This window comes from Somniosus microcephalus, chromosome 3 (assembly GCF_052327205.1).
Source record: "Somniosus microcephalus isolate GS21.2 chromosome 3, FLI_Smic_1.0, whole genome shotgun sequence".
NCBI lineage: Eukaryota > Metazoa > Chordata > Chondrichthyes > Squaliformes > Somniosidae > Somniosus > Somniosus microcephalus.
Genome location: NC_140989.1, coordinates 141,890,129 through 141,912,353, shown reverse-complemented (window position 1 = coordinate 141,912,353; position 22,225 = coordinate 141,890,129). Strand labels below are relative to the sequence as shown.

Genomic DNA, 22,225 nt, shown 5'->3' with positions numbered 1-22,225 from the left:
GTCATATGGAACAGAGAAGTGCTATCGCTGCGGCAGAACAACACACGACCAGAATGATTGCTGGTTCAAAGACAAAGTGTGCAGACAGTGTGGAAAAGTAGGACACATAGCACGAGTCTGCAGGTCGGGAAAGAAAAGCAGCAATAAGAAACCTACCAAAGGAAAGTACCAGAAGGTACATAAGATGACGGAGAATAGTTCAGACGAACAAAAGAGTGATAACGACTCCGAAAGCAGGGAACTGAGTTGTCTGAAACTACATAATGTGATCACAACGGAGGATCACCGAACCATTTGGGTCACTCTCAAGATAGCAGGAGTCCAGGTAAAGATGGAATTGGACACAAGATCAGCCCTAACAGTTATAAACCAACGGGACTACGAGCGGCTATTCTCACACATACCCTTGAGAGACACAAAAATTATTTTGAAGACGTACACGGGGCAAAAAGTCTACCCCAAAGGAAAAATAAGGGTGACCGTTATATATAACGATAAGGAAGCACCAAAACTAGACCTGTATGTATTGCAAGATGGAGGACCATCATTACTGGGACGTGAATGGATCCGGAAAAATACAACTGGATTGGCATTCCATACAGGCACTGACTGTGGCTGACAAAAAGGATGACGACGTCACACCTGGGCGACTGTCAAAGATCCTAACTGACACGAAAGAAGTGTTCCAGCAAGGACTCGGAACACTAAAAGGCATGACAGCGACGATTAAAATTGAAGAAAACGCAAGCCCAAAATTTTTTAAGGCCAGACCTGTACCTTATGCGATCCACCCAGCCGTCGAAGCAGAGCTGGAGAGTCTGGAACGTTCAGGTGTACTGTCCAAGGTAGACTGGAGCGAGTGGGCTACACCCATCGTCCCTGTGATGAAAAAGTCGTTGAGCAGCACGCCTGGGGAACCAAGGAAGGTTCGCATCTGTGGGGACTTTAAGGTAACAGTGAACCCGGTCCTTCACACCGTACAATATCCACTTCTGCGGATTGAAGATATTTTCACCTCGCTATCTGGAGGGAAATGCTTCACTAAGATTGATCTGGCCCAGGCATATCTGCAAATGGAGGTAGAGGAAGCATCAAAAAAATACCTCACAATCAACAGCTATAAAGGTCTCTACCAATACAACCGGCTGGTATTCGGGGTAGCATCAGCTCCGGCTATTTGGCAGAGGGCATTGGAACAAGTCCTGCAAGGGATCCCAGGGACCCAGTGTTATTTGGACGACATCCTGGTCACGGGCGAAAATGACAGTGATCACCTTGCCAACCTGGAGCAGGTGATCACTAGATTGCAGGAATATGGGCTCCGAGCTAACCGCCCCAAATGCGAGTTTTTTAGAAAACAAATCTCGTATTGTGGCCACATTATCGATAAAGAAGGGTTACATAAGTCCCCAGAGAAGATTGAGGCAGTTGTCAAGGCTCCAGCACCGGAAAATGTGTCACAACTGAGGTCGTTCCTCGGGCTGGTAAACTACTACCATAAGTTCTTGCCAAATTTGTCTACAATACTACACCCACTGAACACCCTACTGCAAACTGGGGTGCCATGGAAGTGGAGTGATGAATGTAGATGAGCTTTCCAGAAGAGCAAAATACTAATTACATCGAAAGAGGTATTGGCCCATTACAACCCAGCATTACCAATTTGGTTGGCATGTGATGCGTCACCCTATGGCATTGGAGCGGTGCTGTCGCACAAATTCTCGGACGGCTCAGAGAGGCCAATAGCCTTTGCGTCACGATCACTAACCTCAGCTGAGCGTAACTACGCCCAGATTGACAGGGAGGCCCTCAGCCTAGTGTGGGGAGTGAAAAAGTTCAATCACTATCTGCACGGGCAGAAATTCACCTTGCTGACTGATCACCAGCCTCTTGTCTCCATTTTTAATCCGAAGAAGGGCATTCCGGTGATGACTGCGCAACGACTACAAAGATGGTCACTTTTTCTAGGGGCGCACCACTATGAGATTGAATATAAGGGCACGAAACAGCATGGAAATGCTGATGGGCTATCACGCCTGCCACTGCCTACTGCGGAGGAAGCACCAGCAGTGGATCCTGTCGAAATATTCCATTCGACTATAATTGAATACCTACCGGTAACTAACGCTTGTATCAAAAAGGAAACCCGAAATGACCCGACACTGTCTCGGGTATATGATTTGACGGTGAAGGGATGGCCAGCACATGGCGACTCACTGTTGCCAGCATTCTCGACAAGGAGAGAACAGCTGTCAGTGTGCCGGGGGTCCTTGATGTGTGGATCCCGAGTGGTAATTCCACCCAAGTTAAGGGATAGAGTGCTCAATGAGGTTCATGAGGGTCATCTGGGAGGGGTAAAAATGAAAAGCCTAGCCAGGGCTTATGTGTGGTGGCCGGGAATCGATAAACAAATCGAGGACCTGACCAAGAGCTGCTCAGGATGCCAGAAAGTCCAAAATGCACCACCACAGGCCCCTCTACACCCATGGGAGTGGCCCTCATCTCCATGGCAACGGGTGCATATTGATTTTGCTGGTCCATTCATGAACTCAATGTTTTTAATAGCCGTGGATGCGCACTCAAAATGGCCTGAGGTCATCAAAATGTCCTCCACCACCACGGAGAAAACTATTGCAGTCCTACGGACCATTTTTGCCAGGAATGGCTTGCCAGAACAGATTTGCTCCGACAACGGGCCACAGTTTGTGTCCGAAGAGTTCCGGAGGTTCTTGAAAAAGAATGGGGTAAGGCATTACACATCCACCCCGTATCATCCAGCCACAAATGGATTGGCTGAGAGGTTCGTACAAACCTTTAAGAAGGCAATAAAGGCTATGTACAATGACAACATTCCGCTGCAGCACAAGGTGGACAATTTCCTGTTCGCTTACCGGATTGCGACACATGCAGTCACCAACCAGGCCCCAGCCATGATGTTCTTTAACCGAAGGTTAAGATCTCGCCTGGATTTGCTCAGACCAAACGTACGAAGAGATGTTGAGAGTAAGCAATTCCAGCACATCCATGAGAAGCCAACAAGGAGCTTCAATGTAGGGCAACCAGTCTTGACCCGCGACTACCGAACAGAAAAATGGCAGCCAGGAACGATATGCACACGGCAGGGCCCACTAATGTACACAGTGGACGTTGGGGAGAGCATCGTGAGACGCCATGCTGACCAGATCCGAGAGTCACAGGAACAAGTCAACCCCATGCCTCGCCCATACGTACCTGGTGATGAACCCGACGTACAGGTAGCATCTACCCAAGAAACAGTAGCATCGGAAGCTGATGAACCAACCGATGACAGGGGGACAGAATCGCCTCCGCACCAAGAGCAAGACACTCGGGAAAGGCGCTATCCAGAAAGGATCAGGAAGCCTCCCGAAAGACTGAATTTATAAATAGACTATTTTCAGCTAATGTTGCATGTTAAAATAGTTAATTGTAATTAGTTTGATATTTAATTTTTAAATGAGTGTTATGGTACTGTTAATCTAAAAGGGGAGGAATTGTAATGTATGTACCTTTAAGGGGGGAACTACTTTTTACAGCTCATGTATACTGTAGTACCGGCAGTGACCACACCTGTATATAACGCTGAGTAGTAATCTGTACAGATCAATTGCAGTCTGAGCCACGTTGAGTAAACACCTATTGTACCGTTCTCCGCAGTCTGTGTCTTATGCACGGACGTAACAGAGGGGGAAGAGGAGAGAGAGAGAGAGAGGGAAGGAGAGAGTGAGGGAAGGAGAGAGTGAGGGAAGGAGATAGAGGTAGACGTGCCTGAGTCTAGTCAGGAGTCTCTGAGGCTCTTGCTTGGGTATGTGTCGCCTGGTCAGCAGCTTGACATGCCTGATTCTGGTCAGTAGTCTCTGAGGCTCTGGCTATCTAACAGAAAACAAAGAGTTGGCATAAATGGTTCATTCTCGGGCTGGCAATCAGTAACCAGTGGTGTTCCGCAGGGGTCAGTGCTGGGACCCCAACTCTTTACAATCTATATTAATGATTTGGAGGAAGGGACCGAGTGCAACATATCCAAGTTTGCCGACGATACAAAGATGGGAGGGAAAGCAGTGAGTGAGGAGGACATAAAAAACCTGCAAAAGGACATAGACAGGCTAAGTGAGTGGGCAAAGATTTGGCAGATGCAATATAATGTTGGCAAGTGTGAGGTTATGCATTTTGGCAGAAAAAATCAAAGAGCAAGTTATTATCTAAATGGAGAGAAACTGCAAAGTGCTACAGTACAAAGGGATCTGGGGTCCTGGTGCATGAAACACAAAAAGTTAGTATGCAGGTGCAGCAGGTGATCAGGAAGGCCAATGGAATCTTGGCTTTTATTGCAAGGGGGATGGAGTATAAAAACAGTGAAGTCTTGCTGCAGTTATACAGGGTATTGGTGAGACCACACCTGGAATACTGCATGCAGTTCTGGTTTCCATATTTAAGAAAAGATATACTTGCTCTCGAGGCGGTTCAGAGAAGGTTCACTCGGTTGATTCCGGAGATGAGGGGGTTGACGTATGAGGAAAGGTTGAGTAGGTTGGGACTCTACTCATTGGAGTTCAGAAGAATGAGAGGCGATCTTATCGAAACATATAAGATTGTGAGGGGGCTTGATCGGTGGATGCGGTGAGGATGTTTCCACTGATGGATCAGACTAGAACTAGGGGGCATAATCTTAGAATAAGGGGCTGCCCTTTCAAAACTGAGATGAGAAACTTCTTCACTCAGAGGGTAGTAAATCTATGGAATTTGCTACCCCAGAGAGCTGTGGAAGCTGCAACATTAAATAAATTTAAAATGGAGATAGACAGTTTCCTAGCAGATAAGGGAATTAGGGGTTACGGGGAGAGGGCAGGGAAGTGGACGTGAGTCTAGATTCAAATCAGCCATGATCCTATTGAATGGCGGAGCAGGCCCGAGGGGCCGTATGGCCTACTCCTGCTCCTATTTCTTATGTTCTTATGTTCTTATGTTGGGTATGTCTCGCCTGTTCAGCAGCTTCCAAGTCTGCCACGTTTTGTTGAGGGTATGCTGTTATGAAAAAAGAAAAAATAATTTTTATATATATAAAAATGAGTCTGTCTGTCTGTGTGGGAAGGAGAGAGAGAGAGGGAAAGAGAGAGAGAGAGGGAAAGAAGAGAGAGAAAGGGGGATGGAGAGAGAGAGAGAGAGGGAAGGAGAGAGAGAGGGTGAAGGAGAGATTCAGGAGTCTCAGTTGATCTATCAGCAGCATTTCTGTCCTGGTTAGCTTGAAGGCGAGCCTGTCTCAGCTCCTCAGTTGCTGCAGCTCTCTGAGCCTTTTTTCGGAATGCATTAGAAGTGCTGCGTGCAAGTCTGCAACGTTTTCTTGAGAGAATGCTGTTATGAAAAAAGAAAAAACAATTTTAATATATAATATATATAAATGAGTCTGTCTGTCTGTGTGGGAAAGAGAGAGGGGGAGGGAAAGAGAGAGGGGGAGGGAAAGAGAGGGGGAGGGAGAGAGAGGGGGAGGGAGAGAGAGAGGGGGAGGGAAGGAAGGAGAGAGAGAGAGAAGGAGAGAGAGAGAGGGAAGGAGAGAGAGAGAGAGGGAAGGAGATTGTTCAGGAGTCTCAGTTGATCTATCAGCAGCATTGCTGTCCTGGTTAGCTTGAAGGCGAGCCTGTCTCAGCTCCTCAGTTGCAGCAGCTCTCCGAGCCTTTTTTCGGTATGCATCAGAAGTGCTGTGTGCAAGTCTGCTACGTTTTCTTGAGGGCATGCTGTTATGAAAAAGGAAAAAACAATTTTTATTATTATTATATATATAAATGAGTCTGTCTGTGTGGGAAGGACAGAGAGAGAGGGAAAGAGAGAGAGGGAAAGAGAGAGGGGGAGGGAGAGAGAGAGAGGGAAGGAGAATTAAAAACCCGACCTGTTGCCCCGGAGCCCCCGGTGCATCGCCGCTCACCTGCTCGCTTCCCTCTCCCCCGGGCTCTCGGGACGCGCGGTTGAAACCGCGGGGAAGGGGTAGGCAGATTATCTTGCGCTCACCTGCTCGAGAGAGAGACAGAGAGAGAGAGGGAAGGAGAATTAAAATCCCGACTTGGTGAACCCCTCTCTCTCTCTCCTTCCCCCTCTTTCTCTCCTTCCCCCTCCGAGAGCCCGGCGGTTGAAGAAGGGTGGCCGCCATTTTTTGAGGTCGGCGGGAAGTTCCCTCTCTCCCCCTCCCTCCCCGCTCTCTCTCCCTCCCTCCCCTCTCCCTCTCTCTCCCTCTCCCCCTCTCTCTCCCGCCCCCTTTCTCTCCCTGCCCCTGTCTCTCCCCTCTCTCTCTCCCCGCCCCTCTCTCTCCCTGCCCCTCTTTCTCTCCCCCTCCCTCCCCGCTCTCTCTCCCTCCCTCTCTCTCTCTCCCTCCCCTCTCCCACTCTCTCCCTCCGACTCACCACGGTACCAGAACGGAGCATATCCGACACCGGCACCGGGAGGCCGGGTGCTCACCGCTCAGAAGCGAGCCCGGGGTTACTCATGTGTAACCAGGCAGGCCTTTGGACCCGGTTGGACAAGCGGCAGTGGAAGGCCTTTCGCTCCCGTGTCCGAGAGCCCGGCGGGCGAAGAAGGGCGGCCGCCATGTTGTGAGGTCGGCGGGAAGTTGCCTCACCCTCTCTCTCTCCCTCCCCCTCTCTCTCCCGCCCCCTCTCTCTCCCTGCCCCTGTCTCTCCCCTCTCTCCCCGCCCCTCTCCCCGCCCCTCTCTTGCCCCTCTCTCTCCCTGCCCCTCTCTCTCTCCCCCTCCCTCCCCGCTCTCTCTCCCTCCCTCTCCCTCCCTCCCTCCCCGCTCTTTCTCCCTCCGACTCACCACGGCACCAGAACGGAGCACATACGACACTGGGAGGCCGGGTGCTCACCGCTCAGAAGCGAGCCCGGGGTTACTCATGTGTAACCAGGTGGGCCTTTGGACCCTGTTGGCCGGGCGGCAGTTGAAGGCCTTTCGCTCCGGACTCCTGTGGCTCGATGGAAACAGTTTATCTTGTTGTCTGACTGAACCGCGGGGAAGGGGTAGGCAGTTTATCTCGCGCTTACCTGCTCGCTTCCCTCTCACCCGGGCTCTAGGGACGCGCGGTTGAAACCGCAGGGAAGGGGTTGGCAGTTTATCTAGCTATCGGGACGCCTGAAACGCCCCCCGTGACGCACCGCGCTTCCCCCGTATGATTGGTCAACCATCACGTCACTCAACGCTAATGAGCGGTACGATTGGTCAACCGCTATTTTGTACGTTTTTTGAACGTTTTTTAAAATAAATATGCCTATGACACTCCCCTGATTGGTCAAATACGCCTATGACACTCCCCTGATTGGTCAACCGCTAATTAGCAGATTTTGTACGTTTGTTGAACGTTTTTTTTTAACTAAAGATGCCTAGGAGACCCTCCTAATCATAACCTTTCTTTTGATATAACATATGTGTAGGTACGCTCTATAACTTTTGAGTGATGCCCGGACAGACAGACAGACAGACAGAACTCTCCTTTTTTATATATATAGATAGATAGATAGATGTGCCTCTCAAATGACCTTTTCCTTCATTATGTGCTCATTGCACTTAATGAATCCAAGTTTAACCATTGTAGTTAAATGAAATGAACACTGCAGATTCTTCAGTTACGGGAAAAAGTTTACTTGCCAATTAATCTGATTCACATATTTAAGATATAATTGGCATATTTTGTTAATTGTGTGATCTTTATTAACATAGCAAATATACCCTTAAAATTCCATAGAGCGAAGTTACATTTCTTGAGAAATCGAGGAACTGTTTTTGTCACTGCCACCACTTTCTCCTTCATATTCCTGTACTTCACCATGTTACACTGGGGAAGGAAAATATCAAAACATCAATATTTCACTTCTGCTTTCAGTAACTCTGGGCTCAGGCGGGGGTGGACACAGTGACCAGTTTTCCTGAAGCCTTTTTCACTCTTAAGCTGGTCACAAAGAGGTGCACAGGAGAGGTTAAGGACTCATTTAATTTTCTGCCCCTCCGGTGCTTCTGGTTCTGCTGGCAGCTTGTTCTGAATGCATGACCATGATCAGGGCCTTACTGTAAAACATTAGTCTTTTTAAGAGCTGTGATGACTTATAATTGAAAATTGTTTCTTCCAACAGGAGTCATCTGTGTTGGAACCGAACTGTATCTTTAAGGTGGATGAGTTTGGATTCTTTCTCACATGGAAAAGTGAAGGAAAGGTATTTTGGTTCACACTTGACTGCAGCATAAACCTTTCCCTTGCCCAATCAATATGCTTTACACTCAATCATGACTCCAATTTTTTGGAATGCTGACCTTTATTCTCTTTCCTGGTTTTCTGATTTAATTTTTTGATATCCTTTGCACCTTTTACAACAGTGGCCCCGAAAATTCATGAGTCTCAATCCTGGTGTAACCATCAGGGTTGCATCCGATAGTACTCCGCCAGCACCAACCTTACTGGAGTTTGTGATGTCAGTGGGAGAGCATGGGGCAGGTGGGCTCAAGCCCACTCCAGGCATATCTTTCGCATCTCCTTATCCCAAGCTAATGAAAATTTCAGCCTCCCCTAACCTTGGGTGTTTTGCCCCACTCCTCCTGATCGCAGCCCTGATCCAATAAACACCCAAAAGGGTGCTGAAGGAGAGTTTCTCTCTAACATTAGTTTCTGAGCTAGCAGTTATTCAAGATATTAGGCATTTTGCTCATACTATTATAGTATGAAACAGAGATATAGGAGTTTACAAAAAGTTGCCCTTTATAAACTGCAGGAAATCAAAAATATTTTTGGAAACACAAATACTTTAGATCCATTCCACAGAGAAGTAATAATGGCATGCTGAATATGATAGAAATCTCTGTGTGGTGAGAACTTAACTTAATGCATGTTTTTCCTATATTTTTTAAGGAAGGACAGGTACTGGAATGTTCGATGGTCAACAGCATTCGATATGGGACTATCCCCAAGGTAAGAATTTGTTTTGTGTACATTATCTCTAGGAGAACAAGTGCACAAGAAGGAAGAAATGTAAATAATATGGGACAACAGGTGATGGAAATAAATTCACTTAGACAAATTACTTGGAAATTATTCTGAAGAAAATACTTCCTCTTGAAGATCTGATAAGAATATTACCAAGATACTGGTGAGATTTTGTGACTTAGTTATCTTGCAGAACTGGTTCTTAAGATAAGGTTCTGCAGTACTTCTCAGGCCCCTCCCAGAATATTATATTTTCCACCATGAAGACTGTATAGGTACTGATTCTTGCTTTCGCTCTGATTGTGAGAATTTTATTAACTATGCTTCCAATTTCCACCCATCCCTCGTCTTCACATGGTCCATCTCTGACTGCTCCCTTTCTGGAGATCTCTCTCTCTGTCTACGGTGATTACCTTTTCATTGACATCTAGTACAATCCAAATGAACTTCTCCCCACCCCATATACTATAAGACTCCATCCTTTCCTCCCAGTTTATCCATCTCTTGTCATATCTACTCTGATCGCTGTGCCTTCTGCATCAGATATTCTGAAATGTCCTTTTTCCTCAGCCAAGGATTTAACACAAGGCTAGAAATTGGCTTCCTTTGCGCCTCCCATTATCGCATCCGAGGGGGGCGATAACGGGGCGCTAACAACTTACCGACCGGGTGCAGTGAAAGAAACGACTCCAGCGAAATTCAATGGGGGGGTGGGGGGTAGTGCCGGCGGTAAAACTTACCGCCTCAATCTTCTGCTGCGCCCCGGAGATCGTGACGTCATCTAGTGCGCATCACCCGTTACCACCCCGGATCCTAAATTTGCTTACGCCCCCTGCAGCTTCACCGGGCGTCAGCAATGACAGCTGCAGGAGGCGTTGTGACCTTGGCCGGCCGCTTGGGGAGCGGTAATTAAAGGGATTGGTGGTCGGGTAGGCCAAAAAAAAATTCTCACACCTTTATGCTATGAAAAAAAAAAATTCCATTGCCGTGATTGATCAGCCCTGCACTCTCTCAGAGTGCTTGGGACTGCTCCTAGCGAATCATGGGTGCCGTCGCCAACCCATCCCCAGTCTTGACTTTAACTGCTGTGAACACTGGCCCTTCCCTTTATGGGAGGGAAGGAGCCTGCGAATCCGGCAGCGCTGCACGGAACATTGATCAGCGCTCTGCTGATACTGCCCCCTCACTCCCTTTAGTGCTCTAAGGGAAGTGGTAGCGCTTGATTTAGCGCTCCATTTCCCTCTTGGAGCGCTATAACTGAATTTCGCGGGAGCCTCTCATCATTCGCACCTGCCGATAATTTTTTCGCTTCCGAAGTTTTAGCGCCCCAAGCGGGACTATAGTGAATTTCTCCCCCAGAGTCTTTAACCAGGTCTGGCCCATTTCTCTTGCTTCTGCTCTGACCCCTGGCTCCTTCTCTCACAACTGTGATGGACCTTCCACCTCACCAACCATCACATTTTTCAGATCGTCTATTGCTGCTTCCGCCACCTACAACATGATCCCACGACCAAACACATTTTCCCTTCCCCTCTCTACTTTGCGGCGGGAATGTCCCCTCGGAAGCACCCTTAATTCAAGCTGCCCTTCACCATGGCACCTTCCCATTCAAACATAGGAGATGCAACACCTACCCATTCACCACCTCCCACACCACTATCCAGTGTCCAAAACTCTCCTTCCATGTGAGACAGCAATTTATGTGTACCCTAATATACTGTACTCGCTACTCATAGTATAGTCTCCTTTCCATTGGGGAAATCAAATGCAGATTAAGTGAATATTTTGCCAACTATCTCATAGAAACATAGAAGATAGGAGCAGGAGTAGGCCATTCGGCCCCTTGAGCCTGCTCCGCCATTCAATGCGATCATGGCTGATCATCCAAATTCAGTACCCTGTCCCTGCCTTCTCCCCATATCCCTTGATCCCCTTAGCCTTAAGAAATATATCTAACTCCTTCTTGAATATATTTAATGAATTGGCCTCAACTGTCTTCTGTGGTAGAGAATTCCACAGGTTCACCACTCTCTGGGTGAAGAAATTCCCCCTCATCTCAATCCTAAATGGCTTACCCCTTATCCTTAGACTGTGACCTCTGGTTCTGGACTCCCCCGCCATCAGGAACAGCCTTCCTGCATCTAGCCTGTTTAGTCCTGTTAGAATTTTATAAGTTTCAATGAGATCCCCTCTCATTCTTCTAAACGCTAGCGAATATAAGCCTAATTTACCCAATCTCTCCTCATACGTCATTCCTGCCATCCCAGGTATCAGTCTGGTGAATCTTCGCTGCACTCCCTCCATGGCAAGAACATCCTTCCTCAGATAAGGTGACCAAAGCTGCACACAATACTCAAGGTGTGGTCTCACCAAGGCCCTGTACAACTGCACCAAGACATCCTTGTTCCTGTACTCGAACCCTCTCGCTATGAAGGCCAGCATACCATTTGCCTTCTTAACCGCCTGCTGCACCTGCATGCTTACCTTCAGCGACTAGTGCACAAGGACACCCAGGTCTCGTTGTACTTCCCCTTTTCCCAATCTATTGCCGTTCAAATAATAATCTGCCTTCCTGTTTTTGCCACCAAAGTGGATAACCTCGCATTTATACACATTATACTGCATCTGCCATGCATCTGCCCAATCGCCCAACCTGTCCAAATCGTACTGGAGCTTCTCTGCATCCTTCTCACAGCACACACGCCCACCCAGCTTTGTGTCGTCTGCAAATTTGGAGATATTACATCTAGTTCCCTCATCTAGATCATTAGTATATATTGTGAATAACTGGGGTCCTAGCACCGATCCCTGCGGTACCCCACTAGTCACTGCCTGCCACTCGGAAAAAGACCCGTTTATTCCAACTCTGCTTCCTGTCTGCCAACCAGTTTTCTATCCAAGTCAGTACCTTACCCCCAATCCCATGTGCTTTAACTTTGCACGCTAGTCTCTTATGCGGGACCTTATCAAAAGCCTTCTGAAAGTCCAAATACACCACATCCACTGGTTCTCCCTTATCTCTTCTACCAGTTACATCCTCCAAAAATTCCAGTAGATTAGTCACGCATGATTTACCTTTTGTAAATCCATGTTGACTTTGTCCGATCCTGTCACTGTTTTCCAAGTGCTCTGCTATTACATCTTTTATAATGGACTCTAGCATTTTCCCCACTACCGATGTCAGGCTTACCGGTCTATAATTCCCCGTTTTTTCTCTACCACCTTTTTTAAATAGTGGGGTTACATTAGCTACCCTCCAATCCATGGGAACTGTTCCAGAGTCTGTAGAATTTTGGAAGATGACCAGCAATGCATCTACTATTTCTAGGGCCACTTCCTTAAGTACCCTAGGATGTAGATTATCAGGCCCTGGGGATTTATCGGCCTTCAATCCCGTCAATTTCCCTAACATCATTTCCCTACAAATACAGGAAACTTTGGTTTATCCGGAGGTTGTATGTCCGGAAACCTCGATCTAACGGCAGAAATCAGCAGCCGTTTTGGTTAGGTTTTTTTTCTTCTCCTAGCATTTCTTTTAACAGTCAGTCTCTGGAAAGCGTCTCTGTAACTTAGCAACAGCTTCAGAGACGCTTCCAAGGTACGGGCCGAGTGTTTACAAGCTGTTGTTAAGCAACAGTGTTTGTTGTCAGATACGGAGATGAAAACCTCCGTATCCTTCAACATTAGCGCTGGTCTATCCGGAAGTTTTGATAGATCGGCAGCAGCTCGGTCCCGTCAGTGCCGGATATCGCGAAGTTTCCTGTACTGATTTCATTCAGTTCCTCCCACTCATTAGACCCTATGTTCCCCGACATCTCTGGGAGTTTATTTGTGTCCTCCTTTGTAAAGATAGAACCAAAGTATGTATTTAATTGGTCTCCATGTCTTTATTCCCTATTATAAATTCCCCTGATTCTGACTGCAAGGGACCTACGCTTGACTTTACCAATCTTTTTCTCTTCATGTATCCATAGAAGCTTTCACAGTCAGTTTTTATGTTCCCTGCAAGCTTACTCTCATACTCTATTTTCCCCATCTTAATTAATCCCTTTGTCCTCCTTTGCTGAATCCTAAACTGCTCCCAATCCTCAGGTTTGCTGCTTTTTCTGGCCAATTTATATGTCTTCTCCTTGGATCTTATGCTATCCCTAATTTCCCTTTCTAGCCAATGTTGAGTCGCCTTTTTCTTATTTTTATGCGAAACAGGGATGGACAAACTCTGTAGTTCATCCATGCGATCTTTAAATGTTTGCCATTGCCTATTCACCATCAACCCTTTAAGTAACATTCCCCAATCCATCCTAGCCAACTTGCGCCTCATACCATCGTAGTTTCCTTTATTTAAATTCAGTACCCAAGTCTCTGAATCAACTACTTCATCTCCATCTTAATGAAGAATTCTATCATATTATGATCGCTCCTCCCCAAGGGGCCTCGCACAACAAGATTGCTAATTAATCCTTTCTCATTACATAATACCCAGTCTAAGATGGCCTGATCTCTAGTTGGTTCCTCGACATATTGGTCCAGGAAACCATCCCGCATGCACTCTAGGAATTCCTCTTCCACAGTATTGTTACTAATTTGGTTAGACCAATCTATATGTAGATTAAAGTCACCCATGATAACTTCTGTGCCCTTATTGCACGCATCTCTAATTTCCCATTTAATGCCATCCCCAACCTCAGCATTACTGTTTGGGGGTCTGTATACAACTCCCACTAACGTTTTCTGCCCCTTGGTATTTCTCAGCTCTACCCATACAGATTCCACATTATCAGAGCTAATATCCTTCCTTACTATTGTGTTAATCTCCTTTTTAACCAGCAATGCTACCCCACCACCTTTTCCTTTTTGCCTGTCCTTCCTGAATATTGAATACCCCTGGATGTTGAATTCCCAGCCTTGGTCACCCTGGAGCCATGTCTCCGTAATCCCAAGTATATCATATCCGTTTACATCTATTTGCGCAGATAATACATCCACCTTATTACGAATGCTCCTCGCATTAAGACACAAAGCCTTCAGGCTTGTTTTTTTTAACACTCTTAGAACTTTTAGAATCATTGTTTACTGCCGCCATGTTTGATTTACACCCTTGATTTGTCTGCCTTCCACTTTTGCTTTTCTCCTCCCTGTCTTTTGCTTCTATCCTTGCTTCCATTTCCTCTGTCTCCCTGCATAGGTTCCCAACCCCCTGCCATTTTAGTTTAAACCCTCCCCAACAGCACTAGCAAACACTCCCCCTAGGACATCAGTCCCGGTCCTGCCCAGTTTGTACTGGTCCCACCTCCCCCAGAACCGGTTCCAATGTCCCAGGAATTTGACTCCCTCCCCCTTGCACCATTCTTCTAGCCACGTATTCATCTGAAATATCCTTCTATTTCTACTCTGACTAGCATGTGGCACTGGTAGCAATCCTGAGATTACTACCTTTTGAGGTCCTATTTTTTAATTTACCTCCTAACTCCCTATATTCAGCTTTTAGGACCTCATCCCGTTTTTTACATATATCGTTGGCACCTATATGCACCACGACAATTGGCTGTTCACCCTCCCCCTCCAGAATGCTCTGCAGCCGCTCCGTGACATCCTTGACCCTTGCACCAGGGAGGCAACATACCAAATTGGAGTCTCGTTTGCGGCCGCAGAAACGCCGATCTATTCCCCTTACAATAGAATCCCCTGTCACTATAGCTCTACCTCTCTTTTTCCTCCCGTCTCGTGCAGCAGAACCACCCATGGTGCCAGGAAGTTGGTTGCTGCTGCCTTCCCCCGATAAGCCATCCTCCCCAACGATATCCAAAGCGGTATATCTGTTTGAGAGGGGTATGAGCACAGAGGGCCCCTGCACTACCTGCCTGCACCTACTACTCTGCCTGGCGGTCACCCATTCCCTTCCTGTCTGTGCAGCCTTTACCTGATGTGTGACCAACTGATTAAACGTGATATCCACAACGTCCTCAGCATCGCGAATGCTCCAGTATGTGTCCATTCGCAGCTCCAGCGCCGCAATGCGGTCTGCCAATAGCTGCAGCTGGATACACTTCCCATACACATGGTCGTCAGGGACACTTCCACATAGTGCAGGAGGAGCATGCCACGGGGGCCGAGCTTTGCTGCCATGACTTACCCTTTAATTAATTTAAATTAAATCAATACCACCAATTATACTACAATTAAATGATATACTCAAGGGCCCTTGTTTCCTAGGATTCCCCGCTACACAGCAGAGACCTTAGAAACTATAACCAGAAAATTAAGACCTTCTAAACTTAATAAACTATGAACCTTAACTGTCAAACTATAGAGTAGTATAAGTACTCACCCAATCAGCTGCTTCCTCCTGCCCACATCATGTTTTGAATCGTGACGTGGCTCTGGAATGCCGCTGCCGGTCTGCGAGATTGGTAAGCCTCTGTAAAAACGCCCACGAAAGTGAGTTTTAATACTCACTGAACCTCTGCTCTCACCGCTCCCGACACTGGCCTGTTTGGTGCAACTTCGAGCTACCTGTGACAAGCCACTTGAACTCTCCCTCCCATTTTCACTCTGATCTCTCTGTCATTGACCTCATAAACTGTCCCTATCATGCTTAGTGAAACCCCTTGTTTCTTTAATAGCTGTCCATTATTTGATTGAAATGATGGGATACATCCTTCCACTCATGAATCCTTTCAGGGATTGTCTTTTTGAAATAAAATATATATATATATATATTCCTCCACTCACTCCCCTTTTACTTGATTTCACTAATATGCCTGTCCACCTCGTGTGTTCCAGTTCTGAAGAAAGGGCCGCACCAAAAAGTCAAATGTCTGTTCTCGTCGCAGATGCTGGTTGACCTGCTGTGTGTTTCCAGCACTTTCTCCTTTTATTGAATGTTTTTGCAGTACTGCCAATGCTGTGGAATTGACTGCCTTTATATTGTGGGTTGGATTCCACACTGGAACAAGGGAAAAAATAATTCTATGTGCATTAGCTGTGCTTGTACCTATATAAGGGCCAATGAATGGTTGCTGACCTGTTCTGAGCCACTCAGCCCACCAATCACCAAAGAAGCTTGGTGGCCTCTGGAAGCAAGGTTAATATTGCTGCCATGGCGGCAGCTACCTCCAGAAAAGCCATCAAGACCCACCCTTCAAGTAAATGTTTACTTTACAGTGCTCCCAGCAAAGTCAAGACTACCATTATCAGCAGTGCTATAAAGTAAATGGTATATTAGTTGATGCTGGAGAAACTCAGCAGGTCAGGCAGCATCTGTGAAGAGAGAAACAGAGTTAACGTTTCAGGTCGATGACCTTTCGTCAGAACTGGAAAAAAGCAGGAAATGGAACAGATTTTTAAGCAAGGGAAGAGGCTGGGGCCCAAAACACCCCCTCCAGGTGAAACAGCGATTTACTTGTATTTCTCGCAATTTAGTATACTGTATTCGCTGCTCACAATGCGGTCTCCTCTACATTGGGGAGACCAAACGCAGTTTGGGTGACCGCTTTGCGGAACACCTCCGTTCAGTCCGTAAGGGGGACCCCAAGCTTCCAGTCGCCTGTCATTTTAATTCAGCGCTCCACTCCCACTCAGACCTCACTGTCCTCGGCCTCTTGCATTGTTCCACGGAAGCTCAGCGTAAGCTCGAGGAACAGCACCTCATCTTTCAATAAGGCACTTTACAGCCTTTTGGACTCAACATAGAGTTCAGCAATTTCAGATCATAACCTCGGCCCCTATCATATATATATTTTTTTATCCACACCTTTTGTCTGTGTCTTTTTTTCTTCTCCCCCATGTTAAGTATGTGTATTGTATTGAACAATTAACACAAAGACTTAAACGTATAACTCAAACAGGTCTTTACTGGTTGGAGGTAGGGACTATACTGAATACAAGATTACTGCACAGTGCTTATATACCGGTGTGTTCACCCCCGGTATTACGTCTACAGCAGCCTGAGAAAGTAGTACATCTCTTAAGGTGGAACAGGCTTAAGCTCTCTTAAGGTGGAACAGGTTACATACACAACACTCCTCCCTTCTTAGCTTTATAGTCATCCCCCATTTAACATAACGTAATAACATATATACATATATAACTTCATGTTTAACGTAACATATCACAGATTCAGTCTCTGCGGAAAACAGTTCACAGATTCAATCTCTGTGGTGTAGTCGGTTCACGTTACTCATTCAATAGTCCTTTCATGGATTTAACAGCTTGAACTTCCGAACTGATTTGGCTCCGTTCGGAGGGACCACGTGTGTGATCTGGTAGAGGTGATAATGGTTCAGATGGGTCATCTTCTGTTTTTACTTTTCCTTTTCTGCTTCTTGGAGACTCTCTGGGCTCCATTGTCAGCTGCCACAGCTGCCAGCTGCATGCGCAGTTCCTCCTTCTCTTCCTCCTGTTTCCGTCGTAGAGCCAGCTTCTCCCGATGTTCCGTAGACTTTTGGTGCTCCTCCATGATTTCTGCACTTTGGGAGTCGAAGTTACAAGCTGGGCAGGACAGGACATCGTAATATTCGGTGTCGTCCACCAGGTCATAGTAATATTCGGTGTCGTCCTGAGCTAGACCAGTGAGAGGGTCGTCTATTTCCTCCATACCCAGCTGGACGTTAGCCAGCTCTTCTTCCAAATCCAGACATCTTTCCTGAAGAGACTTCTTCATGTATACCTCTGCATCCAGCTTTTTCTGGGCTTTCAGCAAGTCGTTTACTAGTGACCTCATTTGTGATTTTAATACTTCAACTTCCTTTGGAGATTGATTGGTCGGACTATGCAATCCCTCTACCGGAGCAGCTGTTTCAGCGGTCTGTTGTTCTACATTGACATGAGTCAGCGTACTTTTGGCATCCAATGGCTGCTCTGTTGCAGTCGTTTCAGTCTGTGTCGTCACATCAGCCATCTCAATGACTTTTGAGAGCTCCGAACCCTTTTCCTTTGAAGATCGCAGCTCGTGTTCAAGTTTTTCCCATTTCAGAGTCTTGTCCCTCAGCATATGAAGGAGTTGGCTGACCGTTAACTCTTCTGACACCAGATTATGGCACGCACCTTCAGAACCTGAATCAGCTTTGATTCGTTCGGCCTCCTCGCGCAGATGGTTGGTGTGCTCCTGCTCCATTTTCTCCATCAGTTGCTTCTGTTGCCTTTCCAGATTCTCCCACTCTGTAACAAAGAACTTTTTTATTTCATTCATCTCTTGCTCAAAACGGCGAATCATTTGTTCTAATTGCTGTTGTAGTTTGAAATGGAGTTGAGTTCGAGCCCAGTGGCCCTCAAAAATGTGCATATCAGTAGACTTGACAGACTCCGAATTCTCTGTTAAACTATGTTGTTGTTGCTCAGTGGAATTCTGTGCTGAAACTTTGTCTTTTGCACATGGGTTGGTCTTACCATCATCAGTTCTAGAGTCTGGGCTGATTATCTGCACCGAGTTCTCACTCTTTATGGCTTTTAGCGAATGCCAGTCCATATTTATGTTTCTAAACCACTCCCGGCCTAGTAGTGGTGGACCTCCCTCCGGTAGCACATATAAGTCCATTATTTGACTTCCTTCGCCCTTGTTGGCCACTGCAACCTTTATTGTCCCGATGGGGTACACTCTCTGCCCCGTGTAGGTTGTCAATATAATCTCCGTATCCTGTAGGGGAATATGTTGGAATAACCTTCTGTAATCTTTCTTATTCATGACCGACAATGCCGATCCAGTGTCCAATTCCATTTTTACTTGGACTCCTTCTATCTGAAGAGCAACCCAAATTGTCTGGAGGTCTGCACCCTTACCAACGTTGAGTACCCTTAAGCTAGCCAGTTCAATACTGCTTAAGCCAGCCAGTTCATTACTGCTAGCGTCTGAATCGGACTCCTGTTCGGCCACCTTGTGTACCTTTGCGTATTTCCCTTGCGGTGACTTCTTGTTGCTGGTCTTCTTCCCTGACCTGCATACTCTAGCTATATGTCCAAGCTTACCACATGTTCTGCATTCTTGGTTTTTAAACCAACACTGGTTCTGATCATGCGTTGTCTTTCCACAACGATAACATTTAACAGAACTCACACCCAATTTGTGTGCACTGAGCTCCGGTGACCGTAGCTGCATTACTGCCGTGCCTCTCGCTGCGGCTTCGTGTGCTGCTGCCATAGTGACCGCCTTCTCAAGCGTCAGCTCATTCTCCTCGAGCAGTCGCTTTTGTGTATCCTGTTTAAATAAACCACACACAAATTTGTCTCGTAGTGCATCTGTCAGGCCCTTTCGAAACTGGCAATATTTCGCTAATTTACGCAATTCCAGCAAATATTCAGCATTGCTTTCATGCTGTAGCTGCCTTCTGTCGTAAAATTTTAATCGTTCCGCTAGCATCAGCGGCGTGGGGTTTAGATGATCTTTCAGGACAGTAACAATCTCATCGAACGTCTTATCCGCCGGTTCATCTGGTGATAACAGGTGTTTCAATTGCCCGTATGTCTTCGCACCCATTAAATTTAATAATGTTAGAGCTTTATCTTGGTCACGAATTTTATTGGCCTTACAATAATTTTTTACTCTATCAACATATATGGCCCAATCTTCGAGGTCACTATCAAAGGTGCTAATATTCCCGTGTTTAGGCATTGTAGATTTGCAATTTCTCAGATTTTATTTTCTTTACTTGTTATCAAAGATGGCGGCTTCCCGCTCTTGCCGTCGTCCTCCGCCCACAAAATGGCGGTTTTCCCACGCTTGGCGGTCTTCACCCGTCCCCCGACGCCGTCTCCCTTCAGCCCCGAGTGCGGCCCTTATCTCCGCCGCGATCGATGGCCCGCGCTTTTCACCGCGGCTCTCGCGCCTTCAGTGTCTGCCGACGCTGCGCCTTTCAGCCCGAGTGCGGCCCTTATCAGGGATTTCGATCGATGGCCCGGCTGCGCCTCGCACTTGAAAGCGGCCCGGCCCTTATCAGTGCTTGCGATCGATGGCCCGGCTGCGCCCCTCACTTCAAAGCGGCCCGGCCCTTATCTGCCGATCGCTATCGCCCTGTACCTCTCTCTTCCCCAGTCCTGTCTTCTACTCCGGTTCACAAGCTGATGGAGGCTTCAGGGTCCTAATGCCTGTCGCTTCCAGTGGGGTGGTGAGGTTTGAAACCTCTCTTCAACCGCCGTGGAATAACTGCCGCAGGGTAAGAACCTGACTCGTCGCCAGTGTTAAGTATGTGTATTGTATTGAACAATTAACACAAAGACTTAAACGTATAACTCAAACAGGTCTTTACTGGTTGGAGGTAGGGACTATACTGAATACAAGATTACTGCACAGTGCTTATATACCGGTGTGTTCACCCCCGGTATTACGTCTACAGCAGCCCGAGAAAGTAGTACATCTCTTAAGGTGGAACAGGCTTAAGCTCTCTTAAGGTGGAACAGGTTACATACACAACACCCCACATGGTCGCTGTCTTTCATTCTGCCAGCACAATTTACACTTCATCTAGAGCCATCCTTTGTTTCTTAACCTGTTCCATTACCATCTCCTTTTGCCTTGAATATCTCTTAATGTCTCTTAATCTCTTCCGCCTTCCATCCTATCACAGACCTTCCCTTTTGTTCTTTCATCCCCTCCCCCCTTTCCCAGGCCCTACACTTGCTTAAAAATCTGTTCCATCTCCTGCTTTTTTCCAGCTCTGACGAAAGGTCATCGACCTGAAACGTTAACTCTGTTTCTCTCTTCACAGATGCTGCCTGACCTGCTGAGTATCTCCAGCATTTTCTGTTTTTATTTCAGATTTCCAGCATCTGCTGTATTTTCTTTTTGTATATTAGTTGATGTTATGGAGGACATCAGTCTGCAGCAAATTCTACTTGGTGTCAATTTCTTTTTCTCCTTTGGGACATTTTTTCTATTTTAGAGACGCTAAAGAAATGCAAATTCTTTTGGTTGTGTAAATGAAAACTGTTTCAGGTTTGTGATATGACAGTTATAAAAATGTCATGAATACTTGCATTTAGACAGTACCTTACTTAACACGTCAGGAAAACATTTCAGTCACTTTTCTGAATGCTGTGACTTGTTAATGTAGGCTAATGCAGCAGGGACATTGGAAAACCATGCAGTGAGATAAATGACAAGTTAATCTGTTTCTTGGTGACAACATGGGGGAACGGCAGATTTGGAACTTTGGAGGAACAAGGGAAAGGATTGCAGTGGAGCAATGACTATCATAGTATTGATAAACTAGAGAGACAAGAAAGGTTATGATAGAACAGAAGAGGCTAAGGCTAAAGCCAAGAAAGGATCGCCTGTCAGACAACAAGCTTACCTTCAGTACTTCGAAATGTTTCAATCCACTAACTTGAACCTTCATCAGCTGTAGCAAAATTCAAATAAAACTAGCCATAATTATTTTCTGAATGCTCAACAGCCATTTCATTACCTTAAATAATTCATTATACAAATGTTTATTTTTTTCCTTTTTCTTATGTCTAAGGACCCCAAAATACTGTCTGCACTTGAGGCAGTTGGAAAAGCAGATCATGAACTAGAAGGAAGGATATTTTGTGTTTGCTGTGATGCCGACCTGGTAAACATCAGCTTTACACATCTAGTGGCTGACAGTGCGGAAACAGCTAAGGTACACATAATTAACACGACCTTTAAATAAATCGGATGTGGTAAGAATTATATTTTCACAGTGAACATGTTGCTATTTTCCGACCAAATGCTACTAATACACAATATCACATGGGAGATTTAGTTTTTTTTTAAACAAATGTCTTAACTGAATATGATTTTCTATTTCCTCTGACTTCTGACTTCTAAAATCTACCAGCTTACTGTAAATAATTCCATCAGACATGACGCCCTTTAGCATCATTTGCTGCTCTCTTGTGAGTTATTGTCTCTGCTGGTCAGCTTAACTTGCATTCACTGTTTTCATTCTTCCAATTGTTTTGTCGAGTTGTCATGTATTGAATCATTGGCGGGAAAATTGCTGAAGGAGATGGGAAGGTCATTTTCTTTTGATATTAAACTTCCAATTGTACATCAGCATAGTGCACTGGAACATCCAAATACAAGTCCATGACTGTGGGGGATGCAGGCTTGATTCCCCCCCTGCCACTGAGTGCCAAATACCAACTGTGTTTCTTTGAGGAGGTGCCAAGCAAATACAGGTGCTATCCTACAGATCATAGTAGCGCTTGTGACAGCTGGGTACAGGTGGATTGTCCATCCACTCATTTTCACAGGATGTGTGTGATTGGTATAGACCGGAGAGAAAAAATATATTAG

At 46.2% G+C, this 22,225-nt stretch overlaps 1 protein-coding gene across 3 annotated transcripts in view; it reads left to right on the top strand.

Moving 5' to 3' along the window:
• The window catches only part of LOC147121444 (1-phosphatidylinositol 4,5-bisphosphate phosphodiesterase beta-4-like), a 911,912-nt gene that overhangs the window by 487,374 nt on the left and 402,313 nt on the right, over positions 1 to 22,225 (top strand). For all 3 annotated transcript variants that reach the window (XR_015077544.1, XM_085981700.1, XM_085981698.1), the window contains exons 5-7: positions 8,126 to 8,206; positions 8,896 to 8,955; positions 21,423 to 21,566. Coding sequence is in view for 2 of the 3 variants with exons in the window: in XM_085981700.1 (XP_085837826.1) it covers positions 8,126 to 8,206; positions 8,896 to 8,955; positions 21,423 to 21,566 (285 nt within the window). In the remaining variant the exon portion in view is untranslated. The remainder of the gene's footprint in view (positions 1 to 8,125; positions 8,207 to 8,895; positions 8,956 to 21,422; positions 21,567 to 22,225) is intronic.